This window comes from Lates calcarifer, linkage group LG19, assembly GCF_001640805.2.
Source record: "Lates calcarifer isolate ASB-BC8 linkage group LG19, TLL_Latcal_v3, whole genome shotgun sequence".
NCBI classification, from domain to species: domain Eukaryota; kingdom Metazoa; phylum Chordata; class Actinopteri; family Centropomidae; genus Lates; species Lates calcarifer.
The window spans coordinates 13,525,391-13,541,434 of NC_066851.1; the positions used below are offsets into that span (position 1 = coordinate 13,525,391).

Genomic DNA, 16,044 nt, shown 5'->3' on the forward strand with positions numbered 1-16,044 from the left:
CCAAGACTCGAGGAGTCGTACCAGTAAAATGTCGCCAAGTGCTTCAACTGACACGAAATTTGTGGTCACAAATGTGTCTGTTTTTGTTTGCGTTGATTTTAATTGATGTCTGCAGAAAAAAAAGGCATTTTCAGCCATGCATCTCAATCCATTTCTATTTGCACAAAATAAATAAATTACATGGAGGAGATTTTAAATTTACAGTATTGTGATTTCGTTGTTCAGCACCAAAGCTCTGCTCCAATAATTTTCACATTTTTCAGAAAACAAAACATTTATTAGACATTTTCTCACATATAACATCTTTCAAGAGTTAAATTTATGCCTGTGTTTTTGGTTAATACATTTTCTCATGAAGATGTTTTTTTTTTTAAATATCTTTTGCTTGACAAAGTATAAAGTTGTTTTAAGCTGAAAAACAATAAAACTAGCAACTAACAGGTCACAGTGAACCTCAAAGCCTCACAACACCTAACAGAGGAGATGAGCTTCAGTTGTATAAAAAAAAAAGAAGAAATAAGGACATTTAAAAAATAAAAGTCAATATCATTATCAGTATTTGGGATTTACTAAACATATATTTTTACATTTGTGACTTTAATAGACTTATTTAGCTTTTTTCCTAAACCTTGTCAAATTACACGAATGCAATACGCAGTAATTAGCTTAACATCAAAATAACTGCATTGATACAAAGATCACAAGAAAATGTAACATATACTGAATCATACTAACGTGCTGCAAAAGAAGAATTAAACTTTAAGAACAAGAATAATCTGATTATCAGGTTTTTAAAGGAATAGTTCCACAATTTTGGAAAGTGACGCTAATCCACTCTTTTGTGGTGACCAGTTAACAACTGAGATTGCAGGAAGTTACTTGTACCAGATAAGAAATAGTCCGGCACGTAACCATCTGTAAAACTGCAATTTTTTTGCTTTTACATATCTAGAGATATAATTTGTTAACTTGTGAGCTTTAGAGTTTCTGATAGGTAATTTTTTATTTTTTTTTTTGCCTTCAGGCTAGCTGTTTCCCCCTGTTTCCAGTCTATATGCTAAGCTAACTGGTTGTTGGTTGTAGTCTTATATTTAACAGACAGATGTGAAACTGGTATTAATCTTTTAATCTAACTCTCAAACAGAAAGTAAATAAGTGCATTTCCCAAAATGTCAAACTATTATTAATTTGCCATTGATTGTCAAGTCTAGTTCATTAGCAAAGGGGGAGGAATCTGTCCGTATGCTAGCACTGTCAGAAATCATTTTTCAGGTCACATTTCCAGTTTTGAAAACATGGTCAGAGTCACTGCATCAAGAATTTAAATGTGTTTAAACATGTTTGTGTTAATCTCTGTGTGCAGTAAGTCCACAGGCGACAACATCATCCAAGCGTCTTCCTGTCAACAGCACTACAGTAACAACATGAAACCACAACGATTTGATGGATTGACAAAACCAGTGGCAATGATTGTCCTGTTTGTCACTACCTCAGTTTTAAGTGGCTGGGTCAAGAAGGCAATGGTCACCAGTCTCTGTCAGTAGTCTCCATGCATCTTGAGCAGTTTTTCTTTGCCTGAAAAGCATTTAATGCAATGTCATGTTTCCTGCTCTTGTACAAACGAGCTCCCACAGTCCCATCATGGACGACTCTCTCACAGATGTTGCACCTCTGCGTCCCGGGTTACGAGTAGATGGACCAGTAGATGATGTTAAAGAGGATGTACGCACCAGGAAAGACAACCCTCGAGTACTTGTCTATGGCGTGGGTGTCTATCCAAATGTTTACATAGCCTCTGGACGGCTTCACCTGGCTTGCGATTTGCGGGTCGTTCAGTGCCACCTGGGCCAAGATTCGCTCCTGGCGGCCGCCATTCTCCGGCATCCCATAATTCCCTGTGGTGTTGACATCCATAGACCCATAGCCAGTGATCTGGGGGTCGATCATCATCTCGTCTGGGTTGCCGATGCCACAGGTACACGGCAGCTAGAGAGGTAAAAAAGTAAATTGAACACTTCTAAACCTGCTTAAGATTGACTCTACTAAAGTCATAAAACAAACTAAGACGAGCACATAAACAGATTAGTTTGTCAAATGTTTGTCATTTTTCTGCATACTCAGAGCCTTAAATAACTTTGTAATGAAACATTAATAGAAGGATGTTTGTGCAGGAAATGTTCCTCAGGGTACGTGGGCAATTTGGCTCCATATGCTGCAGCATTTGGCAGATGAAGAATAGCAATATAGTACACGAGCTGGAGTCCCAGAAATAATTTGCCATAGCCCTGCAAGCAGCTTTAAGTAAGCCAATTTAGAAAATATTTATCTGTTTATTGGAAATGCACATTATTATTTAAAAATAAATTATTTATTCATGTTTCTACCAGTTTGGGAATATTTTAATGGGAAAAATATTTTAATTTAAAATCAGGTCAGCCGTGTCTGTGTTTGTGACGTGTTGACAGAGCTATCAGTTCTTCTGTTTACGCTGTCGCTGGTCTCACTTTTAATGAGAAAAGTCTGTTTTATTTGCAACTATTACAGGATGCAGCAGCTAGAATTTTATCCATAACAGCAGACCATGTCACATTTGAAAAGTTTTAATTAGCCCATGAGGAGTTTTTAAGTCAGATACGCTGTATGGTAAATAGAAATCCATTTAAGTATTTGAATCTGACTTTTAAACTACTACAGAATAACTGTTTTTCATGAATCATTTGTGCAGCATTTGCTTCCTTATTTTTACTTGCAAAAGGAAAAGATGAGATGGGAATATGGTGGCCAAACATTCAGATCTTTTTCTCCTTGTATAAGCAGATATACAACCTCATTGCTTGGTGAGAAAAAAGCTACATTACTGTGTACATTAAGAGATCAATATTTCATAAATTAACTGTGTTGTTTTTGTAGTGAACAGCCACAGAGAAAAATCACACTTACTCTCTCCCTCAGCTTCCTCTCTTTCCTCTCCTGTACGGTGGAGAGGTAGTTGACCGCTGCGTACTCTATCACCGACAGGAAGACAAACACAAAACTGACCCAGAGGTAAATGTCCACTGCCTTGATGTAGGAGACCCGCGGCATGGAGGCGTTGACCCCGGTGATGATGGTGGACATGGTGAGCACTGTGGTGATGCCTGGAGGGGAGCAGACAAACAGTTTAGTCACAGCTGAAATTATAATTACTGTATCACTAAGTGGATACAACCAAATAACACAGAGGGAGCTGTACATATTACCCTATTTTTTAATTTCAACGTGAAGTAATACATTTTAATACATATTTTATATGTATTCGTTTGTGTTTTATTCTCAGATTTTATTGATTGGTGTAAGAAAGTTCTGTCACCTTCACAGGTGGGTCAAAGGTCAGTCTCAGCTGCAGAACATAAAAATAAACAATACTAACCCATTTAGGTCATTTAAATGACAACATGAGGGCTGCAAGCCCGAACATCTGATTTAAGAGCAGACTCCTCATCCGTAATTTGAGGGTGACAGGAAAAATATGAAGGGTCATAAACTATTGAATAGATGGGAAAGGACCAAAAAAAAAAACAAAACTTGTGAGTGAAATATAAAGCTTTGTACAGACATTCATGGTCCCCAGAGGATGAAGCCTAATGACTGTCTCAACCACTATTGGATGGATTATCGTTAAATTTGGTACAAAGATTCATGGTGTAGCTAGCAGTTACATAATGCCATCATCAGGACAAAGATTCAGTGTGTCTATTACTTTTATTTATACACCCTTAAAGAGCTGCTAGCATGGTTGTAGACTCTTGGTGTTGCTCTGTAAACACTGCCTCATTCTTGTTAAATCTTGGGTTGATTCATTTTAGAATAACTGCTACCTTACCTAGTGGCACCCTGGCGGGTACGGCCCTGCGGTCAATCCAGAAGGACACCCAGGACAGCATGACCATCAGAGTAGCAGGGAAGTAGGTTTGCAGCAGAAAGAAGAAGATGTGACGCCGCAGGGTGAAGTGGATATACAAACGATTGTACCAGCCTTGGAAAAAGAAATATCATCGTTACACACTCACATCGTCGCATGCTAGCTGCTGATACACAGTACACTTGAAGGTTCCCAGCTATTCTGGCAGAGAAAGATAGGGACACAAAATCCTTTTTATGCTTGAGGTCGCTCTTGTGTGCTGCAGAGTGACATGTGGTTGGGAGAAGGCTGCAGGGCTTTCACAGTGGCTTTCCAGCAGCATACAACTGGTTAGCTTTCACAGTCGGGATTATATAGTGCATTCTTCTAGGTGTGACATTCAAGGGACATCGATTTCATGTAAGGAAAACTTAATCCTTTAGTTGGAAAAGGCTCACAAAGTAAAATGAAATTCATTTAAGTTGTGATTCAGTTGTTGATGTAGTTTTTACATGCATGATAAACACATTTAGTCCATTTGCATAATCAGTTTAGTTTACTGTATGCATTAGAAGTGCTGGTGTTTGTGGATTACAGTACCTGTGCTGCTGTAGAAAGCCAGTTTGGTGGTGGTGTGAAATTTCTGGATGAGGAACTGGGACAGAGATATTCTGTCGTCGGTGTTCAGGGATTCATTTCCTTTCTTCCAGTACAACATCAGGTCGTCATCTGTGTACGCATCTGGTGGGAAAAATACAGGGATGTAAGTACATCCAGAACGAACCAAATCAGAGCAGGATTTAGTATGAACAACGGCTGGATGTAAATGCTAACAAAACGTGTGACAAAAAAACATTAAACATGACAAGACTACCAGTCAAAAACAACCATTAGCAGACCTTAGAGACTGCCGTATTCACTGCATGGTTTCACCGCTGATTTTTGCAAGTCTCGGAGCCTTGCCAGCAGTGAAGCCGAGGGGGTGGTGCAAGAGGAAAGGGTCATTAAAATTAAAGCTATCTATTCTCTTTGAAACATGAATGCGCTCAAATTCTGTCATGGTTTGATATATCTCACATTTCGTGAAATATCTTTTGAGCAAACCTGACACTTTAACCTGAGGAGGACACGAGAGGAAAGCTCATGTACTATCCAAAATAGAAATGAAAATGAATGTGCAAAATGAAACACTGAAGGTATTAGAGAGAGAAAGGACAGAAAGGTTGGAAAACATACCTCTGAGAACCATGAATATGAAAGCAAATTTCATATTCAGTCTTTTCAGATTTCATAAATATTATAATCTGGGCATTGCTTATCAAGATATATATGCTGCTCTGGACCAAAGTGTTGGATGGATGAATCAGCGTGTTCAAATGGAGAAAAACCAAAGAAAAGATGTGTCTTGCTGAAATATTTGTCCACATTTTTGATAAACTCCACTCACAGCTTTCAATCTCCAACGAGCAGGTTTGGGTGTCCAGGGGGAAGCGGCTGAGGTCCATGTTGCACATGGCAGTGACAGTGACTCTGCAGGGAAAAACAGCAAAGACACGAAGAAAAAACACAGTGATTCAACTTCTAAAGATAGAAGGATTTTGCCATTTGCTTTCTTTGTGTAGTTAAATGTGTCTGTCAAATGTTTAATTGTGCTACTTTATTCTCTTTTTTCAAAGCACTCCTCAATGTGTTTTCTTCTTGTATCGTCTCCCTGCAGTGTTGTTTCATTGCTATCCACAATTATTAATCGAATGACCTAATGCCACACTGTCTGAGTGAATACAAATTACTTTCCTGATTAAATAATTGCTATAAAGACCCCACAGTGACTTGGCACAAAGGGACAAGTATTTTTGGCACCCTCCTCTCATTCACTCAAGCAGTGTCACATTTGTCTGCTACGCTGATTACAGTTATCAGATGTTGTTCCACAAAATGCCAGTGGACCTTTCACTTGCTGTGAAATTCATCAGAGCAAATCAGTGGTGACCTTTCGCTCTTCTGATGTCTGCTATGTGCTATATTTTCATGTGGCGCATTATTGTTTCTTTAGTTTTCAGACGGTGGAAAGTGCTGAACTTTTAAAAAAAAATTTTTTATAATGTATCCCCGGTCCACGTGTTTACCTGAGACTGTAGAGGACGTTGCCGTCAGGATAAACCCTCAGCATGACATTGTCGGTGGTGGTGTCGTGGATGAAAGAGCGCTTGGAGTGGACAAAGAACATGTCAGGAACCCAGATCTTCTTCACCAGGCGACTGTCAAAGGTCATGCTCTGGTTGTTGGTGCTCGGGAACGACAGCCGCTCGTCCTTCCAGTAGTGACGCAGGTACAGTGTCATGGTGAAGTCCTACAGGAAGAGAAAAAGTGTTGAACAGTGGTGGAAGAAACGTGATGTAAAAATACTCCATTACAAGTACAGACATACTACCAGCTAATCTACCATGTATCAAAGTAAAAGTAGTGGTCGAGCATTTTCCTGTTGTAGCTGCTTGAGTTGCTAGTTTTAACTATTTTATATAGAGGCTTCCTCCAAAGAATCATAAAATAAATCTGAAGGTAGATGATAAAAGACGTAGAAAACCAGTTTTATGAAACTAACTTGGATTAATTTTTCAGAGTTTTTCTGTTTTTGTTAAATATTGAAGAATCTGACGTCTTTGGGGCTCAAACATCAAACAATCTGAGAGGTTTAGAGGTTTACTGTCTCTTTGGTGAAACAGCTTAAGAACCACTGGTTTAATCTTTGACAATACATTGTATTTTATAATCTTCTTGTGTATTTCAATGTAAAAAATCTGTCAAATATATTGCTGTCAAATAAATGTGGTGGAGTAAAAAGTACCCCAATAAAATTTTTTGGGGGATAGAAGCAGATTGTAGCAGAAAGAGAAGTACAGTGGTTGAGTAAACACTGTTGTATTATGTAACTTGTACATGCAGACCCAAAAAGCTGTTTTATACTCACCATATCTACTTCAGAGATGGTATCCAGACTTTCAACCTGAACATCTACCCCAACAGGAATTGGAGGACCTGAAATAAAATGAACTCATGTGGGTAAAGGCAGAAATGTTATTGTTCTTCACAGAGGCTGGCTGAACGTGCTTTTCTGCTTCATCACGAATGCAGCAGTGGGTAACAAAGTATGACACGACGGTTACAGAGACCATTTCAACCTTTTGTTTTTGGCAATTTTATTCCAAGAAAAAAAAAAAAAAAAAAACAACAATGAATCACACAGATATAGAGCAACCACTTGCGGCCACGACCGTGTCGGTCTGGCGGGGATTCTACTTTTGACCTATTTCAGCCTTTCTACTCTGCATCATCATCCTCAAATAGTACACAAATACAATTAGGTCACAATAATGGATCAAAGTTGATGCAGCGGTGGATGAAATCCAGCTCTCTCTTCCACTTGCAGCTGAGACGTACTTGATGGTAGAGAGTAGACGCAGCCAACAGATTCTGCAAAGGGTCACTTGGTGCATTTTCAGCAGCAGATTGCCGTGTGATTAAAAGTAGACGTGATCTGATAAAAACAGCACGTGTCTCGCTCTCTGCTGCACAAGAGTGTTTTTTTGTGTGTTAAATACAGTTCTCATGTATGTTATTTTCCTCTGATGACAAATAAAAAGATAAAGACAGCTAAAGAGATTAAAAATATATATTTCATTATGCTCTAGTAAAAAGAAAACCCTGTGTGTCTTTATCTCAGTGTAATCCTACAGTCCAAAAAGCTGACATTAAATCCCTCTAATATACAGTGATGAAAAAGACATGTATTAACACTCTTGTGATGTAAAGAACTGAACTCCAGCACAGCTTGCATGGATGGTGTCATTAATGTCTCCAAGAGCTTAATGCTTATAGAACAGTCTGACCCAAACCTATGACCACTGCGCAGATCTTATCCCACCGCACTTGATGACTTGACCATGCAGCTGCTAATGTAATCATTAGTCCAGCATGTCTGAGCTGCAGTTCTGTTACCGAACAGAAAACACTTTCATTTAAAATATTTCAACGGGACCGTCTGACCTCCAAACGCTGGTCTCATGGTGAAATCGTGGTCGTCTATTCTCAGGAGCTGCTCAGATTTCGTCATCGGTGATTTTGTCATGTCTGGGCTTCGTTTGTAAATTGGGCTGTAAAACAACAAAAGAAAGGCACAAGGTCACAGTGAGCCTTCAGCGATATGTAACACATAGCTTTTAATTTTAAGCATAATTAGGAAATGAATCTAAATCAGTTTGAAAGTGTTTCAATTTAAGATTTTTAAAACGTACCTTCCAGATTTGTGACCTCCACCACCCTCCATTCTGGTCTCTCTTCGCGACCTATTAATTAAGAGCAGTAAAAAATAAATAATTAAGAACATCTGTCACATGTGGCAACAGCAGAACATTGCACAAAAAGAGTTGAGATTTTGTTTTGTCTTCTTCTGTCTTACCTCTACAATGCAACACATTCGATTTCAGAGTAAAAATTACATTTCGATTATCATTCTCATTTTCCATTTCCTGTTTCTTCTTTATTGTTTACTTGTTTTCAAAGTGTTTAATTATTTCTAGTGTGTATTGTTCTGGTATTTTTGTTAACTGTTCAATGACATTTGGACTTTTATAGTGATTGTTTGTTGTGGTTAAGCCTGTATTTCATTTCTTTATGCAAATGCTAATCACTGCACAAACTGTATGCAAGCCCATTGTTCCCATTGCTCATTTTCGTCAGACTAATAAAGTCTTGAGTGAGTTTCACCCTTGTCAATGTTACTAAAAAATCACAGATAATATTTTTAGTTGTATTGGTTGCAGCTTCTTAAAAATGACTTATTGCTTTTCTTTGTCATATAAGACTGTTTCTGACTGTTCAACACACAAAACAAACTGTTTCAATATATCACCTTAGGCTTTGTGAAATCATAATTTTTTCATTACTTTGCGACATCTGATAAACTAAACACTTGATCGATTAATTGAAAAATAATCTGCTGATTAGACAGTAATGAAAATAATTGTTAGTTGCAGCTCTAATTTTAAATAAATAATGATGCACATGTCATTTTAAAGCTTAAATCTACATGGTTTTACAGAAGCTACAATAACTTTGTTTATTTTGTTTTGTTTTGATGCTCCTCTCCTCCGGAGATGTTAATACACCCGGTTACATCACACACATTTTATCCACAAATCGCATAAAGGGCAAAAGAGCATTTCCTCCTCACATCCAATTTGGAGGAAGCCAGCTCTTCTCTGGTGTCACTTTTTGAGAGGCCTGCCTCTCTACACTTGTCTTTTAGGCACCATTTTCAGGCCACGAGCAGAGAGAGAGAGAGAGAGAGAGAGAGAGAAGATGAATTCCAAAAACCCTAAAATGGATTAATAGAGTAGAGCATGCTGTGACAGACAGGGCCAAATCCCTGTGACAACCACAGACATGCATTAAGGAAATACCACAGAGGGAGTGAGAAAGGGAGCGAGAGATGAAGGGGCTGCACAGAAACAGAAAAACAAAACAAGAGGGAAATGAAACCGTAAGAAGAGGGTTTTCTCTCGGTGCTAGCTGGAGTGCTATGATGGGCAATGGGTGCTACTTGTCTGTGTCCATCCAGCAGCTGGTTCGTAATCCTCTTGGCAGAAATGCCTCTCCAATCCCCTCTCTGCCTGCCTGTGCCACACAGCAGACTGCCTGTCTGCACACTGCTCTGCTGTGTGTGGCCCTACGCCGTTTCTGCTGTTTTCTGAAGTGCCAGGCCTGCATGCATCGCTGCAGGGGCTGCATCGGGGCTAATAGGCTGGATTTCTGCAGAGGTCATTCCGGACACATTAATGCTGTCCAGTGTATATATATATATATATAGAAGTCGAGAAAAAGGGGTTTAAAATTTGCAGGCTCACTGCAACAGATGGATATGATGTAATGTCTGTATTTTATATATTTTTAGACTTAATTTTACCACATTGAATTAGACCTTTGGAAACAGCTTACGGGATAAGAGGCAAAACAATATCAACAAACATTATGTGTTATTTTGGCTTTTCATTGTTAATTTGTTAGTAATTACTTGAAATTAATATATTTAATAAATGATTTGAATATATTTATAATAAATGTCTTATATTAAATGTGATTTTAAAGTAACATAAGTTTCCACTTGATAGCAGTTACTACTACCCTGCTAAGCTAGGCTAGTTACTTGTTTTAGCACTAGTTTGGCAAGCTTTAATTATCCATGACTGGATTTAGCTGCTGACTATAGAGACAACAAATTGTTAGTTAATTAAAATTGATATATTTGAACTACAGGAAACAGTCAGGGATCACTTTAGTAGATCAATTTAGCTGTAATCAAAGTTAGCTATAGCCTATGGCTATCTCACTAGCTAGCTTGACTTGGCTCTCTTGCATTAGCTATGTTAGTTGACTTTCACTTATGCTTTGTGGTAACTGTACATTTAACATGCTGTCTTTGTCTTTGAAATAACAAAAGTATATGGTAAAATAAGTGTCAAGAAGTCAGATAAAAACTATGTTTTTACTAAACATGCGCTCAAATATGTAGTTGGCTAGCTACATTTTGGCTCTGTATTGCAGCACTTTAATTTTTTTTATTTCACAGTTTGTGGAAGTCTCAAAAAGTAAAAGTTAGAGCGGAATAAGAGAACACAACAGGGTGATTCATAGTTATCAGTAAAATGTGTTGCTTTCTGTCCAAAGAATCACCCAGCGACCACTCAAAATTATCTTTTAAACCTCATGAGGGTTTTCTCCTCAGATGTTTTTATGTGTGGGACTCTGCTGTCCTACACAAATCCCTGCCGCTCCACTCTTCCTCCTCAAGGCGGCAAGAGAAAAAAAAATAAAAAATTTACTAATATAGTGAAAACTCCCACAACCCACGCCAGCAACATCCAGCCGCTTTTACAATTTCACACTCAGGGGAAGAGGAGGAGTGGAGTGATGAGAAACAGCGAGAAAACGAGTTTGACTTTTACATAAGTACATGAGATTTCCCCTCTCTGCTAGAGAAGGAATCAGAGATTTACATTTGATTTGTATTCACTGACTGTGTGTGTCAGCAAGAAGAAGACTGACGTGAGAGTACTTTTAACAAGTTGGGAGAAAAAAAAAAACAGTGAGGCACAGATTTGATAATAAGACGACACTGGCGTTGAGAGATTACAGCACAGCTTTGAGCCACTTGTGCTTTCTGTCTTTGGCAGATTTTCCACAGATGATTACGATTGTGCTCCTCTTATACTTAATGATCATCTTAATCACCTTAGGGCTGAGATGATCACTTTAAAACGACTGCAATTTCATGGAGGATTGTTTAGATTTAAAAAGGCAGCTTTAACCCTGCGCCGTTTAACACACATGTTCCTTCAATGAGATCAGACTCACCCTGTCATACACCCCGACAGTTTGTCATAATGTATACAAGCAGCTGTAGGTATGTAATGTCAAGTACATTTATTTGATTCAAATGGATGAGAAGCTTAATAGTGAGCAGGCTGCTGTTTGCCGTCGCCTCTGATCTATAAATAACAGCAGTTATAGCATGAAAAGTGATACTGTATCTAAAGGCAGGGGGATTATGATTTGACAGGGTTTGTTGAATATATTAAGTGGATGCAAATCATTCAACGCTGATAGCTTTATGAGGCGTACAGTGCTGTACTTCGCCTGCTCAGGGAAATCTTATCATCTCTACCCGAGATTCATGCAAAGACAGTTTCTCACTTGGGGAGCTGGAGGCTACAGCTAAACTCTGTGCTGATAGCTACCCCAGTCATTTATGGGAAAACTTTTTCTGACAATAAAGTGTTCTTTATTTTTTTAACATGCCAGTTCAAAGTAATTTAAAGGTGTTACATTAACATTGGAGCTGAAAGAGTTTGTTGATTAATCAGCTGGCAGATTATCATAATTAATCAGCAACTATTTTTTAAGCAAAAATGCCAAACATTCCCAAGTTTTCACTTCTCAAATGGGATGATTTCCAGCAATTCTTGGTCTTATGTGACAGTAAATGTAATATTTTGTGGTCTGTTGGTTGGATAAAACATGTAATTTGAAGATATCAACTTGGTCTACAGGAGGGTGTGACAGTTATTTTTCACAATTTTCTGACATTTAATAGATAATAAATATAATCATTAGTTGCAGCTCTGGTATGTGATCTCTCTGCTCTCAAATCGGATTTGGATCTGGAGGTATAAATTTTATGATAATTTTACTACACTTTTGCTGTGTATGTAAACATTCTTCTAAAATCTTGAATACACAACATCATATATCAATGATTTCACAATGCTTCAATATGTGATCTAAAGATTAAGCAGCTTATTGCTTGTTTTGTAGTATAAAGTTGAATTTCTTTAACTACTTGAAAGTCAGGCTGCACTCCCACAAGCTGCTCTGTGCATTAAACAGCTGTGATAAAACTGGTATTCTTACTACAGCGGAAACAATTAGTTAAATTATCAATTAATCGATCAACAGAAAAGTAATCATCAGTTCCAGTTTGTTAAATGTGAATATTTGCTGGATTTTTTTAACCAGACTAGAGAATTATTGTTAGTTGCAGCTCTACTCTGTACACACCACTACTGAATATTATGATAATTCATCATTCAAGTACCTGACAGCAATTTCACAAATTTATTTAAGTGATCCCACAATTCTAAATCTAAGAAATTACAAATCTAATGAAGGGTTTTCATGCATCAATGTGTGCGCCAATGTTTTACAGAATCATTGAAATATTGATCAGTTTTGACTGAGATGCTAGTTGCTTGTTTTGTGCTCTAAATGTCATGTTTCTTCCACCACAGGTGCGTCAGATTAACACTCCATATGCTGCTCTTTGAAGTTAACAGCAATTCCAGAACTTTTTATACCTAACACACACACAAACGCAATCTTTTATGTCTGAGCCAAATCAACCTGTAACAACTGAGGATGCTTAAATGATTCCCACATCTAGTTCAGCCCCGACTAAAACATCTAATCCAATGGACGCATTAACAAGGCAGCAATTAGCCTAAATAATCACCTGAAAATGACATTGACTACAACTGCTGCCTTTGGGGAAAACAGTCATTAACTGGCCTGCAGCAGTTGTGGGGCAAAAGAACACAGCATTCACCAGTAGTACATAAATAGATGTGGGGATTTAGGTCTCCCTCTCTGCTCTCTCCAATCTGCTGTCTGAATAAGTCTGTTTTCAGAGGGGGAGGGAGCAGCACAGGTGACACAGGAAACACTGGACAACATCGTGTAAACCCAAAATCAAACATGTCTAAGAAAATAATGATAGTCTTGTCAGAAAAAGAGCTTTAACATTTAAAAACATGCAGATTTTGCATTAAAAACTGTCACACACACTGCTGAGAGAATGGTAAAAACATGCACTCCGGCATTTGTGACTCCTTTGACATTACCTGCTTTGTTTGTAGGTCTCCAGCTTGTGACCCCTGGACTGGGCCATCTTCCCAGCTGCTCCCACGAGCCAGACACAGAAGAGCACAAGAACAGCGTCCACCTGCATGGTTCACATTCCCCAGAGGACGGACCTCTCCTTGTCAGTCAGAATCTACTCCCTTCCAGGGTTTGGAGCACTCTACCTTCCTGAGACATTCCCTTCTCCAGCGCTGGAGCCGATAAGAGGGGAGAAACACAGAAACAGCAGCAGCAGCAGCAGCAGCTACACTAGGCTATTCTACGGCCTGAGTGGAAAACATCCTACGGTGCTTAATCTCCACAGTGGGAAAAGCAATTTTGACTAAACCCATAAATCCTTGAGCGTCAGATGGTACAGATTTGATCCCTCCAGCGGCGGATGTGCCTGCCTCTCTGTGCGCCGCTGTGCTCAGATATCCTGCACTCTGATGTGCTCTACTCCACTTTGCACCGCCCAGAAACACCAATTCTCGCAATGATGCAGCGTGCTCATTTGTAAGGTCAACGGTTTAGAGATACAGACTCACAGGCAGAGGCACAGAGAGGAAGCTCTGTGTCTGAATGTAAAAGGGCTTCTCAGCTCCTTCTGATGCTGCAGGCTTGTCTAAAATGTTTTGACACTCAGCCAAAAAAAAAAAAAAAAAAGCAAAAAGCTGCATTTCTGTTTGATGGTGTTTTGCAGGATTTCAGTTTTGTTAATGTAAACCTGAACAGTAAATGTATGGTTTTGTGACTGCAGAGATATTTTCTTGCTGCCTGTGGTGGTGTTTTTCACCGCTTCTTCTCAAGGGACCCAGATCTGGGAATATTTTTGGATGCTCCAAAAATGATTGCACAGGTTGATGTGTTGACAAATCCAGCAGAAACAAGGCCAACAGAGCTTTTAAACAAGAAACCTGCGAATCTGAATCGCTCAGAGAGGATATAATATTTAATATAATATGTGAATTTTTGTCATATTTTACAACAATAACTTGGTCCTCTTATTTAGACCACATGCATTTGGTCCCAACAGACAGCAACACTAGCCTGATCTTCACATACTTATCAGTCTCCTCCAAAAAAACAGCCAAGGAGGACAAGTAATGGGTGTGTTTTTTAATTAAGCAAGGCGCTACAGGCTGCGCTGTTATTTGTGTGTCAAGGCGTGCTGTTCATCTGAAGGAGCCAATCAAAAAAATGTCTCAGCGGTGACGTCACCATCATCCCAGCCACGTGCCACCACCCCCCCTTTTTTTTTATCAGGCTGAACAGTTGGATTATAAGATCATGAATTTGGGTTAGCTCCATGGACGTCAATCTGAAAATTGGTGTAAGTAACGTTAGGCATTGTTTGTGTTTGAGATTTGTGGATCCTTCTTTACAGTAGTCCTGCTGACTGAGCAAATGTTAACATCCTACTAACTGGACAAACCAACACAGGCAACTTTCTTCTTATAATTACAATGATTTCTGCACAGATTTTTAGTTATTGCACTGAGTTACAGTCAGCCTACTATAGTCTGGTTGTGTATGATTTAAGATTCACATTAAAGCCATGCAGGAGACAACATGGGTTGAATTTGAAACTGTTGACACAAAACAGTTTGAAAATGTAGTAAAAGATTAAAAATTCAATTAAATTAAATTGACCTTTAGCCCATATCATAATTTGAGGGTGAAGAAGAATGAGAACAACAGAGTGGCCAATATTTGTTTTTTAAAATAAGCATGCAACAAAGTGAAAAGTCTGCACACTGTGACCTCTGCAGGAAAAAAAAACCAACTAATTATTAGCATATATTTAATGCTAAATAACATGTATTTCAGTTCCTCTTATATATGACTTTTGAAGTTCTAGCTCCTATGTGTAGCATTTCATAGAAAAAGAATACATGTATATTTACATTCATTAAATAAACACGCGACAAAAGAAACATTTTTGGTAAGGATCTGGTTATTAGGCAGCTGTGATTAAATATACTGAATGGAGCACTTTAAAAAATAAACTTGCCAGTGCTCCCTGGAGGCCAAACTGGGACAATTTCTTCTGTGATGAGCTAAAATCGACCAATAACATTGGCCATGACAATATATTGGTTTGTTCCTTACAATAATGAGATACTACCATTCTGACTTGGTATTATCAAGGCTCTGACATTATGAGATATTGAATGGATTTCCATCCATTCAAATTCTATAGGTTTTTGTGGTTGTTGTTTGTTGAGGGAATAAGCTCTCAATTATCAACCTCTAGTATTTTTTAAAAGATGAAAACACAAATCATCTTGGTACAGCACAAGTTCCTTCAACTCTAAATCGATGTAAAACAGGAATTTGGTGTAAAAACTTGTTGTAACTGCCTTTAAAATTGGCTCAGGAACTACAGGGACACTTACCTCTTGTATCTTTTTTTTTACCTGGTAGACTGGACTTGGCGTCCCTGTGTGAGCTAGTTAGTGTTTTACTTGTGTGCGTAGCAAAACATCAACCTGCTTTCATACTTTTGAACTGTAGCTTTTCAGTGTTGGATTTGAGCGCGTAGATAATCGTTAAATGTCAAACTATTTAACAGAAAAGCTTGAGTTTCCCCAGTGTTTCTGTTGCTGCTGCTGCTGCTGATAATCCTTGTCGTGTCTGTGGTACAACGACAGCTACAACAATCCTGTCGTTAGCCAATCAACAGTCTCCGGTTGTAGGATTTGATTTCCCGG

The 16,044-nt window shown here is 38.5% G+C and overlaps 1 protein-coding gene across 1 annotated transcript; it reads right to left on the bottom strand.

Annotated features, from left to right (window-relative positions):
• Positions 1-255: 255 nt before the first annotated feature.
• On the bottom strand, positions 256-15,974 carry LOC108875018 (gamma-aminobutyric acid receptor subunit rho-1). Its single transcript, XM_051078155.1, has 10 exons — positions 13,333-15,974; positions 8,173-8,223; positions 7,925-8,031; positions 6,849-6,916; positions 6,007-6,230; positions 5,328-5,410; positions 4,481-4,621; positions 3,863-4,015; positions 2,941-3,137; positions 256-1,986 (listed from the first exon to the last, which is right to left on the bottom strand). The coding sequence occupies exons 1-10, from the start codon at positions 13,437-13,439 to the stop codon at positions 1,684-1,686; spliced, it is 1,434 nt and encodes a 477-aa protein (XP_050934112.1). The 5' UTR covers positions 13,440-15,974; the 3' UTR covers positions 256-1,683.
• Positions 15,975-16,044: the final 70 nt, after the last annotated feature.